General features: G+C 39.5%; 1 protein-coding gene across 6 annotated transcripts in view; it reads right to left on the bottom strand.

The window, feature by feature from the left end:
* The window catches only part of GCNT1 (glucosaminyl (N-acetyl) transferase 1), a 202,979-nt gene that overhangs the window by 143,799 nt on the left and 39,189 nt on the right, over positions 1 to 19,991 (bottom strand). For 2 of the 6 annotated variants that reach the window (XR_014016051.1, XR_014016052.1), the window contains exon 3: positions 9,933 to 10,026. The exons of 1 other annotated variant lie outside the window; for it this stretch is intronic. Coding sequence is in view for 3 of the 5 variants with exons in the window: in XM_081236839.1 (XP_081092965.1) it covers positions 335 to 362 (28 nt within the window). In the remaining 2 variants the exon portion in view is untranslated. Of the gene's footprint in view, positions 1 to 334; positions 472 to 9,932; positions 10,027 to 11,512; positions 11,557 to 19,991 lie in introns of those variants that run through there. 3 more of the 6 variants (XM_081236839.1, XM_081236837.1, XM_081236838.1) reach the window with 3 other exon arrangements.

The raw sequence follows: 19,991 nt of genomic DNA, 5'->3' as shown, positions 1-19,991 counted from the left end.
TTGTAACTTATGAAAGACCCTTTGTCTATATTCAAATTCCAGGAACCTAACCCACTTTTATTATGTAAAGTGTTTACAAATATACAGATATTGTTTTGTTTTCAAAAGTCAATTTTATTACTTGGCAATTGGTTCTAACAAAGAAAGTCAAATACTATCATTTGTCTCAAAACCAGATTTATAGAGATTTGAAAAGTTTTTAACACCAGAATTAGCACTAGAACTTTTAAATATTTAATTAGGAAACAAATTGTGAATATTAATACAAATAAAAATAAATAACTGACTATCATTTGTACAGAGTAATGTTACAAAAAGTAGTTAGACTTTTTACCATTTAAATCAAGAAAAGTCGGGATCATTTAGTGCTCTGATTCCAGGTAACATCCTCTGCCCATGTAGAGTGCTTCTTATGCAGTCAGCTTTCTTAAATGTACCAGGCATCCAACAATGCTGTTATGTCCCATGAGTCTTTTTTAAAAAAACACGTGAAACAAAAAGAAAAATTTGTGAAGGGATATATATGCCCACGTAAGTATACACACATACTCAGAAAGCATACTGGTAAACTAATTCGACATATTCACTTTTTTCTTCAAAATGATGGCTGGTCATATCCATTTTTTTCTTCAAAATGATGGCTCATTGATTTCTCTTTTAAAACCTTCTCTCCTGTCTTTTTTTTTTTTTTAGTCTCTGTTTGTGGACTGCTAAAGGTTTGAAGACATCCCACAACTTAGGTTGAACTTTTTCAGAGAAAACTCTAGGAGCATTTCCCAACATGTGTGCCAAGGAACAGTTTAATGGTCCTATATGATTGGAAAATCCAACATATCCTATGCAGCTGTGAGGATTCCATTAAAGACAATCCTGCAATTGAATTAGCTGCTTATCTTCCTCCAACTATGCTGTCTACCACCCCACACTCCAAACCTCTACTGGAAAGCAAACATTGGAAGATTCTGCTGAAATACTTAAGCATCTGAACTATTAACACATCAGATCCCTAAACAAAGTTATACCCTTAAGCAATTTCTGCTTAAGGCATTTAAGAAAATCTCTGACTAATCATTAGTCAGCTTCTAAGCTAACTGAACAGAGACTTAAGTTGCCTCATGCAATAAAGAACACAGATTAACAAAATTAACCCAAGAAGGTCCATAACAACAATAAACCCTGGGCTGGGCAGGGGCAGAGGTCTGATTTCTAAAGTTGATGCATTATAAAATGTCCACTTTCAACAATAACAAAAAATTACAGGGCACGTAGAGAAACACAAGTCTGGCCCATACACAGAAAAGGGGGCTTCAATAAAAACTGTCCCGGAGGAAGCCCAAGCACTGGATTTAACTACACAAAGACTTCCAGTCAGTTATAATAAGTATGTTCAAAGAACTAAAGAACTAGATCAAACCATGAGAAAGATATTTAACCAAATTGAGAATTTCAATAAAGAAATAGAAATTATAAAAAAGAACCAATAGAATTGATTGTATTGAAAGTACAATAACTGAATTGAAAAACTGACTAGAGGGGCTCAACAGCAGGTATGCACTGACAGTAGAAGGAATCAATGGAACTGAGGAAAGGTCAAGAGAGAGTATCCAGTCTGAGGTACAAAAGGAAAAAAGAATTAAGAAAGATGATAGAGGCTCAAAGATCTGTGAGAAACCATTAAGCACATCAACAAATGCATAACAGGAGTGTCAGAAAGAAAGTGGAGGAAAGGGTGGGAGAGAAGGGTGAAAGAGGGGGCTGCAGTCATGAGCATGGGGGACGGGGTGAGGAAAAAAATTGAATAATGGCTGAAAACTTCCCAAATTTGACTTTATTTTGTTTACTGAAGTACAGTTGACTTAACAATATTAGTTTCAGGTGTACAACATAGTGATTCAATACTTTATATATTATACTCCATTTAAAGCAATTGCCAAATAATGGCTTTATTTCCCTGTGCTGTACAGTATATCTTCATTGCTTATTTTATATTTAATAGTTTGTGTCTCTTAATCCCATACACCTAGTTTGCTCCTCCTCCCCTGCCCTCTCCCAACTGGTAATCACTAGTTTGTTCTCTGTATCTGTGAGGCTTGTTATATATATTCATTTGTTTTGAGATTCCACATATAACTAATAACAGAGTATTGTCTTTCTCTGTATGACTTATTTCATTAAGCATAATACTCTCTAGGTCCATCCACACTGTTGCAAATGGCAGAATTTCCTTTTTTACAGCTGAGTAATATTCCAGCAATGGGCAATTTAGTTTGTGTGCATATCTTGGCTATTGTAAATAACATTACTATGAACACTGGGGTACATGTATCTTTTCAAATTAGCGGTTTCATTTTCTTCTGATATATATCCAGCAGTAGAACTGCTGAATCATATGGTAGTTCTATTTTTAGTTTTTTGAGGACCCTCCATACTGTTTTCCATAGTGGCTGCACCAATTTACATTCCCACCAATAGTGTACTAGGGTTCCCTTTTCTCCACATCCTCATCAACATTTGTTATTTGTAGACTTTTGATGACAGCCATTCTGACAGGTGTGAGGTGATAGCTCATTGTGGTTTTGATTTGCATTTCCCTGATGATTAGAGACAAGCATTTTTTTCATATGGCTGTTGGCCATCTGTATATCCACTTTGGAAAAATGTCTAATCATGTCTTGTGCTCATTTTTTGATTGGGTTGTTTGTTTTCACATTGAGTTGTATGAGCTGTTTACATATTTTAGATAATAACCCCTTATTAGTCATATCATTTGCAAATATTTTCTCCCATTCAGTAGGTTGTCTTTTTGTCTTGTCCAGTGGTTTCCTTTGCTGTACAAAGAGCTTTTAAGTTTAAGATTAGGTCCCATGTTTATTTTTGCTTTTATTTCTTTTGCCTTAGGAGACAGTTCCCAAAAAATGTTGCTATAATTTATGTCAAAGAGCATTCTGCCCATGTTCTCTTCTAGGAGTTTTATGGTTTCAGGTCTTATATTTAGGTCTTTAATCTATTTTGCGTTTGTTTTTGTATATGGTGTGAAGAAATGTTCTTCTAATCTTGTTCTTCTACATATAGCTATCCAGTTTTCCCAACAACACTTATTAAAGAGACTGTCTTTTCTCCACTGTAAATTCTTGCCTCCTTTGTCACAGACTAATTAACCATAAGTGTGTAGGTTTATTTCCAGGCTCTCTATTCTGTTCCATTGACCTCTGCATCTCTTTTTGTGCCTGTACCACACTGTTTTGATTGCTGTAGCTTTATAGTATGTTCTGAAGTCAGGGAGGTGATATCTCTAGAAAAACTTTGAATAATGGCTGAAACTTCCCAAATTTGACTTTAAAAAATTAATCTGAATATCCAAGAGACTCAATGAGCTCCAAGTATGCAAAATGGGCCAGTCACTTTGGCAGACACTTTGGCAGTTTCTTACAAAGCTAAATATAGGCTAATCATTCAACCCAGCAATCACACTCTTAGCTATTTACCCAAACTGAACATGTATGTACACACAAAAACAGGCATATGAATGTTTATAGCAGCTTTATTCATAATTGCCAAAAACTGGAAGCAATCAAGATGTCCTTCAATAGGTGAATGAATAAACAATTTGTGGTACATCTATAAAGTGGAATATTATTCAGTGATTTTTCAAAAAATCAGCTACCAAGCTATTAAAAGACATGGAGGAAGCTTAAACGCATACTGCAAAGTGACAGAAGCCAATGTGAAAAGGCTACACACTGTATGAGTCCAAAGATATGATAATCTGGAAAAGGCAAAACTATAAGGACAATAAAAGTTCAGCATTTATTAGGGATTTGAAGGAAAGAAGGAACAGATGAATAGTTACAGAACAGGGCATTTTTAGGGTGATGTAACTATTCTATAGGATACTGTTACAGTGGTTAAAGGATACTATGCATTTGTCGAAACCCAAAGAATTGTACAACACAAAGACTGACCCCTCTTAATTATAATTAATAATGTATCAATATTGTTTCATCACCTGTAACAAATGTACCACACTTGTGCAAGACACTAATAATAGAGAAAACAATGTGAGCAGGTTTATGAGAACTCTGTATTCTGTGTAATTTTTCTATAAACTTAAAACTGCTTGAAAAAATAATCTATTAAAATTGAAAAAACAATTAATCTGTACATTCAAGAAGCTCAGTGACTTCCAAGGATGATAAACTCAAATAAATTCACATCTAGATACTTCTTAAACTGTTGAAAGACAACTTGAAAATAACAAGAGAAAACTGATTATACAAGGGGTCCTCAAAATTAACAGCTTCAAATCAGAAACAATGGAGACCAGAAGGTAATGAATATCATATTCAATGGACAGAAATAAAAAAAATTCAACCAAGAATTCTATAATCAGCAAAATAGTCATTCAAAAACAATGAGAAATTAAGACATTTCTGGATAAATGAAAACTAAGAGAATTCATCACTAGCAGACCTGCCCAAAAGAAATACTAAATGGAGTCCTTCAGGATGAAAAGAAAGGATACTAGACAGTAACTCAAATCCACATGAAGAAATAAAAAGCATCTATAAAAGTATATACACAGGAAATGTAATTTTCTATGAACAGTTTTCCCAGCTGATTTAAAAGATAACTACATAAAGTAGTAATTATAACACTGTATTGACAGGATTATAATGTATAAAGATGTGATTCATATAGTAATAATAGTATAAAGGAGGGAAGGGGAACAGAGCTATATCAGAGCAAAGTTTTTGAATACTATTGAAATTAAGTTGGTATTAATCTAAAGTAGAATATTTTAAGTTAAGAAGGTTCTTTTTTCTGTAATTCCAAGGGCAATCACCTTAAAAAAGCTCAAAAACATACAGTAAAGGAAACATCAAGGGAATTAAAATAGTACACTGGAAAATATCTAATACATAAGAATACAGCAATTGAGAAAGAGAGGAACAAAAAAGACATAAGACACAAAAAACAAATAAGAAAATAGCAAATGTAAATCCTACCTTATCTGTAATTATAATAAATATAAATGGACTAAGACCTCCAATCAAAAGGCAGAGATTGGCAAAATAATCATACTAATCTGATGAAATAGACTTAAAGACAAAAATTATTAGACAAAGAAGCACATTTTATAATTATAAAATGAATAAAAAGGAGAAGGTCAACAAGGAAACAGAAGACTTGACCAACACTATAGACCAACTAGACCTAACAGACACCTATAGAACACCTTCACCGAACAGCAAAACACACATCCTCCTCAAGGACACATGGAACATTCTCCAAGATGGGCCATATGCTAGACTATCAAACAAACTTTATTAAATTTAAAAAGAATGAAATGATGGAACATATGTCCTTCACTACAAAAGAATGAAATTAGAAGTCAACAACAGAAGAAAATTTTAGAAATTCACAAATATGTCAAAATTAAATTATACACTCCTAAATAACCAATGGGTCAAAGAAGAAATCACTAAGCAAATCAGAAACTACTCTGATATAAATGACATGAAAACAAAAACAAAAAAACTTATAGGATGCAGCAAAAGCAGTGTTCAAGAGGAATGTATATCGGGCTTCCCTGGTGGCGCAGTGGTTGAGAGTCTGCCTACCAATGCAGGGGACACAGGTTTGTGCCCTGGTCTGGGAAGATCCCACATGCCGCGGAGTGGCTGGGCCCGTGAGTCATGGCCGCTGAGCCTGCGTGTCCGGAGCCTGTGCTCTGCAACGGGAGAGGCCACAACAGTGAGAGGCCCGTGTACCACAAAAAAAAAAAAAAAAAGAGGAATGTATATCTATAAACACCTATATTTTTAAAATATCAATCTTACATACCAACCTTTCATAAATAGAAAGGATTATAAGGGAATACTATGAAAAGTCATCATCCAATAAAATTAGATAATCTGGATAAATGGACAAATTCTTAGACAGAGAAACACAAACTACAGAAAGTGATTCAAGAGGAAATAGAAAATCTGAACAGAGCTGTAATGACAATTACCAAAAACCTCCCACAAAAAAAAGCCCAGGCCCAGATGACTTCACTGGTGAATTTTACAATGTTTAAAGAAGAATTAAACAAAAATCCTTCCAAAACTTTTATTAAAAAAATGGAATAGGAGTGAACATTTCCCAACTCACTCTATGATGCCAGTAATCGATTACCCTGATAACAAAAGCAGATGATGACATCACAAAAAAACTATAGATCAATATCACTTATAGACACAAAAATTCTCAACACAATACCAGCAAACCAAATTCAGCAACATACAAAGGATTACATGCCAGGACGACATGGGTTTTAATCCAGGAATGTAAAATTGGTTTAACATAGAAAAGTAAATGTAACACACCCTATTAATAGAATAAATGACAATTACTCCATAATCAGAATAGACATAGAAAAAAGCATTTGACAGAATCAACACCATTTCATGATAGAAACAGTAAAATAAACTAGGAATAAAAAGGAATTTCCTCAACCTGATACGCCATCTATGAAAAATGCACAGCTAACAGCACATCTTAATGGTAAACAACTAGATTCTCCCCCCCTTAGATCAGGAACAAGAAAAGGATGTCCACTCTTGTTACTTTTATTACATTTTACTGGAGAATCTAGGAAAAGCAATTAGGGAAGAAAAAGAAATAAAAGCCATCAAGTTTAAAATGAAAGAAGTAACACTATCTCTATTTGTAGGTGACATAATCTTGTTTATAGAAAACCCTAAGAAAAACACACAAAAAAAATCAGAATGGGGGCCTCCCTGGTGGCGCAGTGGTTGAGAGTCCGCCTGCCGATGCAGGGGATACGGGTTCGTGCCCCGGTCTGGGAGGATCCCATATGCCGCGGAGCGGCTGGGCCCGTGAGCCATGGCCGCTGGGCCTGCGCATCCGGAGCCTGTGCTCCGCAACGGGAGAGGCCACAAGAGAGGCCCGCATACCGCAAAAAGAAAAAAAAAAAAAAAAATCTGAATGAATTTAACAAGTTTGCAAGATTCAAGATCATTATAAAAAAATGTAATTGTATTTCCATATATTAACAATAAATAATCCAAAAATAGAAAGAAAGTAATTCAATTTATAATAGCATCCAAAAGAATAAAATAGCTGAATGAAACAATTCAACAGAAGAAGTATAAGACTTGACTGTTGAAAACATTTCATTGAAAAAATTTAAGACAATAAATGGAAAAACATTCTACGTTCATAACTTAAGACTCAATATTGTAAAGACGGCAATACACCCAATAATTAACCAATAATTTTCCTATCAAATTTCAGTTGCCTTTTTTAGCAAAAATTGACAAGCTGATCCTAAAATTCATGTGGAAATTCAGGGGACCCAGGATAGACAAAACAGTCTTGAAAAAGATCACAGTTGGAAGACTCACATTTCCCAATTCCTAAATTTACTATAAATGCTATGGTAAGAGAAATGGTATGGTACTGGTACAAGAAGATATAAAGAACAATGGAATAGAATCCAAGAAGTAAACTCTTACATTTACAGTCAACTGATTTTTGATATGGGTACCAAGAAAATTCAATGAGGAAAGAATAGTGTTTTAAGTAAATGGTGTTGGTACAACTGGATATCCACATCCAAAAGAATGAGGTTGTGTCCCTATCTCACAGCATATACAAAATAGCATATGCCCAAAAAATGGATAAAATATCTAAATACAAGAGCTAAAACTATAAAACTAAAAAGAAAACAGGGGTAAATCTGCATGACCTGGAATTTGGCAATGGATTCTTATATATGACACCAAAAGCCCAAGCAATAAAAGAAAAAAAAATTGATTAACTAAACCATCAAAATTTAAAACTTTTGTGGTTCAAAGAACACCATCAAAAAAGTGAAAACAGGGGCTTCCCTGGTAGCGCAGTGGTTGAGAGTCTGCCTGCCGATGCAGGGGACACGGGTTCGTGCCCTGGTCTGGGGGGATCCCACATGCCGCGGAGCGGCTGGGCCCGTGGGCCACGGCGGCCGAGCCTGTGCATCCGGAGCCTGTGCTCCGCAGCGGGAGAGGCCACAACAGTGAGAGGCCCGCGTACCGCAAAAAAAAAAAAGTGAAAACAGGGCTTCCCTGGTGGCGCAGTGGTTGAGAGTCCGCCTGCCAATGCAGGGGACACGGGTTTGTGCCCCGGTCCGGGAAGATCCCACATGCTGCGGAGCAGCTGGGCCCGTGAGCCATGGCCACTGAGCCTGCGCGTCCGGAGCCTGTGCTCCGCGTCAGGAGAGGCCACAACAGTGAGAGGCCCGCGTACCACGAGAAAAAAAAAAAAAAAGTGAAAACACAACCCACAGGATAAAAGAAAATGTTTTCAAATCATTTATTTGATAAATATCCAGAATATATGAAGAACTCTTACAACTCAACCAAAAACCAAAAAAATAGCACCTGTGGAGGTTTTTTTTGTTTATTTATTTTTATTTTTGGCCACGTTGGGTCTTTGTTGCTGCACACGGGCTTTTCTCTAGTTACAGCGAGCGGGGGCTATTCTTTGTTGTGGTGCACGGGCTTCTCATTGCAGTGGCTTCTCTTGTTGCAGAGCATGGGCTCTAGGCACGTGGGCTTCAGTAGTTGTGGCCTGCAGGCTCAGTAGTTGTGGAGCACAGGCTTAGTTGCTCCATAGCACGTGAGATCTTCCCGAACCAGGGCTCGAGCCCGTGTGCCCTGCTTTGGCAGGAGGATTCTTAACCACTGCACCACCAGGGAAGCCCATGTGGAGTCTTTTAAACAAGAAGTAGAACTATCCTAAACAGATTTTTTTTAGAGAATGTGAGTTCATAGTCACCCCAAAATTCATACCGAAAATACAAGTTCCTGACCAAAAACTTGGATCTCACCTCAAGAAACTGACCAGAAACTTAGATCTCACCTCAAAAAAACCTTGTCTTTACCATTCTCATCTACATCTTAAACACCCATCATGCTTTGAAAAATGCTTTTTAAAATGTAAAATCACTAGTCTCAGGTTTTAACACAATGTATAAGTGTCTGTAAAGTAGGTAAGCGTGTGAGAAAACAAGTCTATTTTATTAATAACGCTTTTGTTTTTGTATATTTATCACCATGGAGAATAGAGAAGATACATTTCTTCCAATGATGTATCATTCAAAGTATTTAACTAGCCTAACTTCAAGATATAGAACATTCTCTTAAACAAAACTTGGCTAAGAGTTAGGAGAAGGTGAAGGGAAAATAAGATTTTATTAAGAAAGGGATTTCTATGTGGAAAAGTTTAAAGGGAGGCATAAATGTCCACATACTATATTATTTCAATGGAACTTCAGTCATCAAACATTACTTAGTTTAAGCACACACAAAGAATATTGAAAATATTGAAGAACAAATAACAAGGGACTTCCCTGGTGGCGCAGTGGTTAAAAATCCTCCTGCCAATTCAGGGGATATGGGTTCGAGCCCTGGTCCAGAAAGATCCCACATACGGCAGAGCAACTAAGCCCATGCACCACAACTACTGAGCCTGTGTGCCACAATTACTGAAGCCTGCGCACCTAGAGCCTGTGCTCCACAACAAGAGATGCCATGGCAATGAGAAGCCAGCACCCCGCAACAAAGAGTAGCCCCCGCTCACCGCAACTAGAGAAAGCCCGTGCCCAGCAATGAAGACCCAATGCAGCCAAAAATAAATAAATAAATTTATAAAATAAAATAATAATAAATAATAAAATTTAAAAATAAAAATGAAAAATATGGCAGAGGTTCATACTGCTGGGCCCAGTGTTCCTTCACCTTCAGATTTCACAAATCACATAGATTTCTTGAAGGATGTGGAGTGGGAATAGTCAATGAAGCCAATGACTGAACAATAAGAACCATTCTAAATAACCAAAGCTCATGAATTCTGAGATAGCAAAAAAAATAAAAGTCCCAGATACATACCAAGGCTTCCTCACCCAGGACCTACTACAGGACTTGGCAACTGTCATCATGAGTGCCCTGGAAAAGGTCCTTCACTGGAACACTGATGCCTTTCCTAAAAGAGGAGACAGACTAAGTGAACCCAAGGACAATAAATATCGAGATCTCATCTCCTTCCCTATTTCCAGCTATCAGCTCCCAGAACTTTGGCAGCCAAGCCTATGCAGGAGTTTACTGTCTAGGGAATCCAACCAGGACAAGTGAAAATGACTTAATCATGCTGCTTACATTGGGAATGCCCCCCAAATGTTCAAGGAGACAGACTATGCACAGGGAAAAGAAAACTACTAATAATATCCTCAGAGAGGTAAGAAAAGTATTGTATACAATTAGTCAATATGCAAGACAGACTGTATTATCTAAAAACAGGCAAAAAGTACTACCATACCATATGCTCTTCTGAAATGTGATCTTCCCACCCTTCAATCAAGAAGTAGTCAAAACTCCCTTCCCCTTGAATTTGGACAACCTTATGTTTACACTGACCAGTGGAGTTTGGCAGAAGTGATACTACGTGACCACCAACATTAGGTCATATAAAACCACATAGCTTTTACCTGGTTGTCTTGGAAAATGTGCTCTCCAGAAGCTCCCCATCAGAGGGAAAGTTCACTTCTCATGTTGCAAGAAGCCACACAGAGAGGCCACACATTGGTACCCAAGTCAACAGTCCCAGCTGAACCCAGTCTTCAATTCATCCCACCCCAGGTGCCAGCCATGTGAGTGAAGAAGCCACAGATGACTCCAGCCCCTAGTCAGTCAAGTCTTAACTGAATTCCTGACCCACAGAATGTGTGAGCAAAAAATAAAACAGCAATGTTTTATGTTACTATGTTTGGGGTGGTTTGCCTCACAGCAATGATTAGAACAAACAAGAAAACACATAAACAGAACACCTGGCAAATAAAAAGCTCTTAAAACTTAATAACATGACAGCAAAAACTGAAAAACTCAATAGAAGCATTGGAAAATAAAGTTGAGAAAAACTCTCGGGCGGTTAAGCAAATAGGCAAACTAACTGATGGAAAATTAGAGAAAAAAATATAGTACTTTAGAGAACCAGACCAGGAGATCCACCATCCGAATTGTACCTCCAAAAAGAGAAAACAGAAAAAATGGAAGTAAATAATTAAATCAATTAAATAATTCAAGACTGTATTTCAAAACAAAGGGATGGTTTCCGGATTGAAAAGTCCCTTGGAATACCAACATGATGGGTGAAAACAGACCCACACCAAGACATACGTACTAATCATGAAATGTCAGAACACTGGTAAAAAGGTAAAAAGAGTTATCATGTAGGTTTTGGGGGGCGGGGCGCGGATGGTGTAATATGTGAAAAAGATTCAGAAGCAAAATGTCTTCATACTTCATAAAAACCAACCAAAGAAGCCAGATGATAATGGAGCAATGCCTCCAAATTACTAAAAGAAACTGAATTCCAGATGAGAATTCTTAGAACCAGATGAACTACTAAGTAAATTAAGGGTAAAATTAAAACATGTTACATATTAAAAAAGGCAAGGCTTCAAAATATTTACCATTATGTATCCTTTTTCAGGAAGCTACTGGAGGATGAGCTCCATCAAAACTAAAGTATAAACCAAGAAAGAGGAGAACATTAGAATCAGAAACTGTATCACAATACCAGAAGGAAGGAAAGGAAATACCAGCAGGACAGTAAAGGAACACCCTAGGCTGTGTGTGTAATAGGTCACAGACAAATATAGAAGATGGAAGTGGGTCAGAAGGCCCTGGAAGAGATGTCTTCAAGAAGATGAAACGGATGGAATAACTGATGGGAATAAGCATACTGAAAGCCAATGTAAGCAACTGGCAGAGTTTGGGGTGAATCTGTAAAAACTACATTGAAGAAAAGCAAATGAAGGGGGTTGAGGAAATTATTATTATTGACTCGAAAGAAATCAGAATCATGAGATGATGACAAAATCAATCATAGTGTAATCCGTGGCTTAGCTTGGAAGAGCATCAGTATTAATAACCTAAATGCTGTTTTCCACGAGATTCAATAACACTATATTAGGAGCACAGAGCAATGGGAGAGATGGGTGTTGAAACACAGGGGTTGTATACTTTGACCAGCATCACATAACTGGCCATAAGGGGTGTTTAGAATTACATTGCTGTTCCAAGCAAAAGGCCTCTTTCTCATTTTATTCTTCCACCAAGTGCTCTTTGTATTCAACAGCTCAAATGGTAAGGATCTGATCAAACACATACAGTAGAGGTAAAGAGTACAACTAATGCAGGCTTGTTTGCACAGTGATAAATAGATGAGGAGATGCACGTAAGAGAAGTCCAAAAACCATTGATCATCAGATCTAGATTTCAGCTTGGAATAAGTAAGAAACATCAGAAGACCTTACAACGTAAAAAAATAAGTGCTATAACAGCATTTCAAAACTAAAATCTACTAGATATGACTAGCACATGCCTCTGTATTTTATTTATTTATTTTTACATCTTTATTGGAGTGTAATTGCTTTACAGTGGTGTGTTACTTTCTGCTGTATAACAAAGTGAATGAGCTATATGTATACATATATCCCCATATCCCCTCCCTCTTGTGCCTCCCTCCCACCCTCCCTATCCCACTCCTCTAGGTGGTCACAAAGCACCAAGCTGATCTCCCCGTGCTATGAGGCTGCTTCCGACTAGCTATCTATTTTACATTTGGTAGTGTATATATGTCCATGCCGCTCTCTCACTTCGTCCCAGCTTAGCCTTCCCCCCCACCGACCCCGTGTCTTCAAGTCCATTCTCTACATCTGTGTCTTTATTCCTGTCCTGTCCCTAGGTTCATCAGAATCATTTTTTTTTAGATTCCATATATATGCATTAGCATACGGTATTTGTTTTTCTCATCCTGACTTACTTCACTCTGTATGACAGACTCTAGGTCCATCCACCTCACTACAACTAACTTGATTTCGTTTCTTTTTGCCTCTGTATTTTAAAATGAACCAAGTCCAAAATGGTGATATTCATCTCACACACTTACTAGTTTAATTTAGAAAACTATCACCATATAAAGAAGAAAATGAAAAAAAAAATGTTTAAAGAAATGAGCTACATGTAGCTCAGGCTATCTTCTCCTTAATTTCTTTTTTAATAATAGAAAGGCAGGCTTCCCTGGTGGCGCAGTGGTTGCGAGTCCGCCTGCCGATGCAGGGGAAACGGGTTCGTGCCCCGGTCCGGGAAGATCCCACATGCCGCAGAGCGGCTGGGCCCGTGAGCCATGGCCGCTAAGCCTGCGCGTCCGGAGCCTGTGCTCCGCAACGGGAGAGACCGCAACAGTGAGAGGCCCACGAACCGCAAAAAATAAATAAATAAATAAATAAAAATAATAGAAAGGCAAAGCAGGAAGAGGGAGGGAGGGGGAATAATATATATTTTATTATAAATTAATATGACATAACATATTCAGAATTTGGAAGGAAAAGGATTTACCATATTTACATGACTATTCACATACATACGTACACACTTCTAAGAACAATCAGGATTTCCTTGTTCAGCCTCTAATTACACCTGAGACTCCTAGACAAAGAGATAGTGTCCATCAACAGATGAATGGATGAAGATATGTGTGTGGGGGGTGTACTACTCAGCCATGAAAAAGAACAAAACCCTGCCATCAGCAACAACGTGGATGGACTTGGAGGGCATTATGCTAAGTGAAATAAGACAAAGAAAAACAAGTACCGTATGATATCACTTACATGTGGAATCTAAAAAATACAACGGGGTGGGAGGAATTGGGAGATTGCAATTGACATATACACACTATTGATACTATGTATAAAATATAAATAACTAATGAGAACCTACTGATTAGCACAGGGAACTCTACTCGATGCTCTATGGTGACCTAAATGGGAGGGAAATCCAAAAATAAGGGGATATATGTATACGTATAGCTGATTCACTCTGCTATACAGTAGAAACTAACACAACACTGTAAAGCAACTATACTCCAATAAAAATTAATTTAAAAAATAAACAAAAAATACAACAAACTAGTGAATATAACGAAAAAGAAACAAACCCACAGATATAGACAACAAACTAGTGGTTACCAGTGGGGAGAGGGATGAGGGGAGAGGCATTATAGGGGTAGGGATTAAGAGGTACAAACTATTATGTAAAAAGCTACAAGGATACACTGTACAACAGGGAATATAGTCAATATTTTATAATAACTATAAATGGAGCATAACCTTTAAAAACTGTGAATCACTATATTGTATACCTGTAACTTATATAATATCACACCACGTCAACTATACTTCAATTAAAATTTAAATTTAAAAAAGTAAAAAAGGGACTTCCCTGTTGGTGCAGTGGTTAAGAATCCACCTGCCAATGCAAGGGACACAGGTTCAATCCCTGGTCCGGGAAGATCCCACATGCCGCAGAGCAACTAAGGCCCTGCGCCACAACTACTGAGCCTGAGCTCTAGAGCCTGCGAGCCACAACTACTGAAGCCCCCATGCCCAGAGCCCGTGCTCTGCAACAAGAGAAGCCACTGCAATGAGAAGCCCACGCACCACAATGAAGAATAGCCCCTGCTCACTGCAACTAGAGAAAGCCCACGCACAGCAACAAAAACCCAACGCAGCCAAAAAAATAAATTAAAAAAAAAAAAGAGAGATAGGAAGGGCTCTGCATTGGTTAGCTTTGTTAACCTTTATTAAGGTTAAAGCTGACAGATATAACTGTCAACTATAATAAAAGAAAGGAGAAGTTAAAAAGGTAAATTCTTTTCTTCAACAATTTCCACCAAAGTAATTCTAGTTTAAATCCAAATAAAACTACTATAGATAAGAATAATTCTCTCTACCTATTGCCTATTGTACCATTTTTTAAGTACTGGAAATACTCTTTCTTACAAAAGTACACACCGGCCTTCCCTGGTGGTGCAGTGGTTAAGAATCCGCCTGCCAATCCAGGGGACACAGGTTCAAGCCCTGGGCCGGGAAGATCCCACATGCCGCGGAACAACTAAGTCCATGAGCCACAACTACTGAGCCTGAGCTCTAGAGCCCTCAAGCCACAACTACTGAGCCTGAGCTCTAGAGCCCGCAAGCCACAACTACTGAGCCCGCATGCCACAACTACTGAAGCGTGCGTGCCTAGAGCCCGTGCTCTGCAATTAGAGAAGCCACCACAGTGGGAAGCCCATGCACTGCAATGAGGAGCAGCCCCCACTCGCCACAACTAGAGAAAGCCCGCACGCAAAAACGAAGGTCCAATACAGCCAAAAATAATAAATAAATTAAATAAAAATTATTTTAAAAAGTACACACACATGTACACACCATGTATGCACACACATCTGTGTGCCTGCATAAACAAATAGCTGGATGCATAAATCAGGGTTCACAACCTATTGCCCTTCTGCAGCAGGAAGCATGGTCTAAGTTCAGTCACTCTCTAGTTTCACTGAATACTCCTCCGGGGCTCAATTTCAGACTCTACAAGGACTACTGTTCTGTGGCCCAGAGGCTGTGACGGGAGGAAAATACTCACTATTATGACTGATGCCAAGGCCATGCAAGTATCTCAGAGGATTGTGACTCAAGCCAGGGTGCCCAAATGCCACCCTGAAGCAGGCCAATGGAAGGAGTGGGAAGCAGGTAAGATCCCAAGGCAGAGGCCTTGCGCCAACCAGGGTGGTGTTCTTTCTGCCACCTGCACCTCCATGGCCGCACGTCGTCCAAGGGTACCCGGTCTCTGTCTCCTGACAGCTGTGCCCTGACTGAAGGGTGGTCTCTGCTGCCTGGCTGCTGTCTGTAACTCGCTGTGGTGAACTCCCTAGCTTCTCTGAGGTCTCATGTTAAAACAAACTCCTGAGACCCCACAATGCCTGCCTCTCCAGACTGGCCAGGAACAGCTCTTGGGGTCCCCATACCTCAGCACCAAACTCCACAGTTTAGGCCGTTGTCTCCCAGAATCCATCCCAGAGTTTCCTTGGGCTCCAGCCAAGGAAACATAGGCAACAGGGGACTTTCTATAACCAAACTGGACCATGTTTCCTATGCTCCCTTGGGAAAGGGCGCTTTCTACACCAACTAAAGCCAGACGGTGTGATGGAGGGAGAAGAGGGCCCATGTCTCCCTTCTTCAGACCCCCATGTCCTAGAGCCAGACACAGAATGCAGCACAGAGAATTGCTTGGTTATGTTTGTTGAAAGAAACAAAGTCTCTCTCAAGTGAAGCCCACGTTCCTCTGCTAAAAATTGAACATCTATCCTCTCTCCCTTTTGAATGTCAGAGAAGGGTTCTGTCACCAGTTCTCTACACTTGCAGCAAGGACTATTCTATTTTAGAGAGTCTATCAAAAAGAACATGCTGTTTAAAGATGAAATGATAGTAAATGATTAAACCCCTCAAAGAATTGAGGAAATGGCACCAAACTTTTGAAAGCTAGAGGGAGTGAGTGGTAACTGACTTGGAGATCTCAGAAAGCTGACCCTGAAGCAGGCAGAGTAGAAAGCTGAGAGGCAACTCAACTTACAGCACAGCTCCCCCTACCCCGCACCTCCCACCATCAGCCATCTGCTCCTCCTCAGAAGGCTCCAGAACTGGCAACACAACTCCTCTGGAAGCGGCGTGAAAGTGGAGTTAAACTTCACTGAGTGAAAATCTACTTAAAAGGCTGTTAAGACTCCCAGACCCCTATTCTTCATAATCCAGTAAATACCCTTCCTGGCCTCAGTGAAAAACTCTGGAAAATGTGAAACAGAGGGTATCTGACCTGGAGGGTACAAGGCACGGCTGAGGGCAGGAGTACCGACCTGAAAACAAGGGAATTAAGTCACAGGTCCTCATTTCCAGAACACTGGCAGGCAGGCATATATATCTCTCAGGCTTCGGCCTCAGATAAGAGAGAACTAACTACCCGATGTCCAAGAAAAGCTCATGACACAAAAGAGATCAGAACAAACAGAAAAAACAGAGGAGAGTATCAGTTAACTATTTCTATATAATGAACCACAATTCCTAATGACTGAAAAGAACAACAATTTATTATTTCTCACTACTTTTAGAATTGGTTGGGCAGTCCTTCTGGCTTTACCTGGGCTCACCTAGGCAGTTGCATGCATATGGAGGACTGTCTGGGTTGGAGGGTTCCATACAGCTCGTTCACATCTGCACATGGTACTGGATGCTAGCTGGGGTGCCTCTCATCATCTACTAGTCTGGACAAGATCCCTTACTTGGCAGCTGCATGGCAGCATGCCAAGAGAACACAACAGCTCCAAAGCCTCATAAGGCCTAAGCTCCAGAACATACACAACATCACTTCTGCCATGTTCTATTAGTCAGAGAAAGTCACCAGGCCAGCCATGATTCCAGAGGAAGTAAGGTTCTACTTCTGGATAGGAAGAGAAGCAAAATCAATTACAAGGGGGCATGGATACTGCAATGGGAGGAATCTGTATCCATTAAATATTCTGTCACATGGAGAAATTAAGATCAAGAGATGAAAACTGCAACAACAAAATTCTAGTGCTATTATCAGCAAAGGCATAAGAGGAACTATTGCAGCCATGAAACAAGAACAAGAGACTATGAAAAAGGAACAGAGAATAAAAATGAGCTCTTAGGGAGAGGGGCAGAGTCAAGAGGGCAGAGTAGGAGGATGTGGAGTTCATGTCTCCTCATAGGTATGACAGGGGTGCGTCGGAGCGCCTGCTGGACACTGGAGGAGGACTTCAGACACTTAGGGGTACAGGAGGGGTCCTGGCACAGCCGGGTGGGACAAGGGAGGGAAGGGGGGGAGGACGGGTGGAGACAGGATGGGGCTGGTGACCTGGGGTTCGGTGGGGGGATCGGCACAGACAGGAGGGGACGTTTGGGGGACCACAGCCCCTGACAGAGCCTCCTCCAGCTGTGTCACACCCCCAAAGCCTCTTCTGGCTGAGTGGGTCCCGGTGGATCCAAGCACCACACCCCTGCCCCCTGCCACAAAGCCTCCTCCAGCTATGTCGGCCCCTGTGGACATGCCCATGGAAGCCTGCACCCCAGCTGGCCTGCACGGGCTCATGTATTCCAGGCCAGCTTCAGGAGCAGATGCTGGTGAAAGGAAAACATGCAGAGGTGGGGCTGATACAGTGGGTCCAGAGACCTACCTAGAGGTCTTGGAGGCCCTCCTGGGGAGGCGGGAGTTGGATGTAGCTCACGTGGGGGCAAGGACACTGACAGCAGAGCCACCAGTGAGTTTTTATGTTTTTATTTATTTTTTAAAATTCTTTCTCTTTTTTTTTGCTCTTGCGCTTTGTTTTGTTGTTGTTTAATTTTTACTAATATTTTTTATTTTTCTAATTTTATTCTATTTTTTAATCTTTGTTATTCTTCTGATCTTTTTCATTTGTTGTCTGTCTTCTGGGGCGGGGGGGTTGTCTTTTTTCTCTTTTTTGCCACACTGCGTGGCTTGTGGGGTCTTGGTTCCCAGGCCATGGGTCAGGCCTGAGTCCCTGTGATGGGAATGCCAAGTCCAAGCCACTGGACTAACAGAGAACTTCAAGCACTAGGGAATATTAATCAGTGTCGGCCCTCCGAGAGGTTCCCATCTCGGCACCAAGACATGGCTCCACCCAACTGACTGCAAACTCCAGTGCTGGACACCTCAGGCCAAACAACCAGCAAGAGAGGAACACAGCCCCACCAATCAACAAAAATGAGATGGCAGAGAAATATGTTATAGACGGAGCAAGGTAAAAACCTACAAGAAAAATAAATGAAGAGGACATAGGCAATCTACCTGAAAAATAATTCAGAGTAATGACAGTAAAGATGATCCAAAATCTTGGAAATCAAATGGAGGCACAGATCAAGAAAATACAAGAAATGTTTAATAAGGACCTAGAAGAACTAAAGAACAAACAGTGATGAACAACACAGTAAATGAAATGAAAAATACACTAGAAGGAATCAACAGCAGAATAATTGAGGCAGAAGAATGAATAAGTGAACTGGAAGATAGAATGGTGAAAATAACTGACAAGGGGCAGAATACAGAAAAAAAGAATGAAAAGAATTGAGGACAGTCTCAGAGACCTCTGAGACAACATTAAACACCCAACATTCAAATTATAGGGGTCCCAGAAAAAGAAGAGAAAGAGAAAGGGTCTGAGAAAATATTTGAAGAGATTATAGTTGAAAACTTCCTTAACATGGAAAAGGAAATAGCCACCCAAGTCCAGGAAGCACAGAGTCCCATATAGAACAAACCCTAGGAGAAATACACCAAGACACATATTAATCAAACTAAGAAAAATTAAATTCAAAGAAAAAATATTAAAAGCAGCAAGGGAAAAGCAACAAATAACATACAAAGGAATCCCCATAAGGTTATCAGCTGATTTTTCAGGAGAAACTCTGCAGGCCAGAAGAGAGTGGCAGGATATATTTAAAGTGATGAAAGGGAAAAACCTACAACAAAGATTACTCTACCCAGCAAGGATCTCATTCAGATTCGACAAAGAAATTAAAACCTTTACAGACAAGCAAAAGCTAAAAGAATTCAGCACCACCAACAAATGCTAAAGAAACTTCTCTAGGAGGGAAACACAAGAGAAGAAAAGACCTACAAAAACAAACCCCAAACAATTAAGAAAATGGTAATAGGAACATACATACCAATAATTACCTTAAATGTAAATGGATTAAATACTCCAACCAAAAGAAACAGACTGGCTGAATGGATACAATAACAAGACCCGTATATATGCTGTCTACAAGATACCCACTTCAGACCTAAGGATACATACAGACTGAAAGTGAGATGTAAAAAGATATTCCATGCACTACATAATGATCAAGGGATCAATTCAAGAAGATATAACAATTATAAATATTTATGCACCCAACGTAGGAGCACCTCAATACATAAGGCAAATACTAACAGCCATAAAAGGGGAAATCAATAGTAACACAATAATAGTAGGGGACTTTAACACCCCAATTATAGCAATGGACAGATTATCCAGAC

This window comes from Mesoplodon bidens, assembly GCF_964165515.1.
Source record: "Mesoplodon bidens genome assembly, chromosome: 6".
Lineage (NCBI taxonomy): Eukaryota > Metazoa > Chordata > Mammalia > Artiodactyla > Ziphiidae > Mesoplodon > Mesoplodon bidens.
This window is presented reverse-complemented; position numbering and strand designations above follow the sequence as displayed.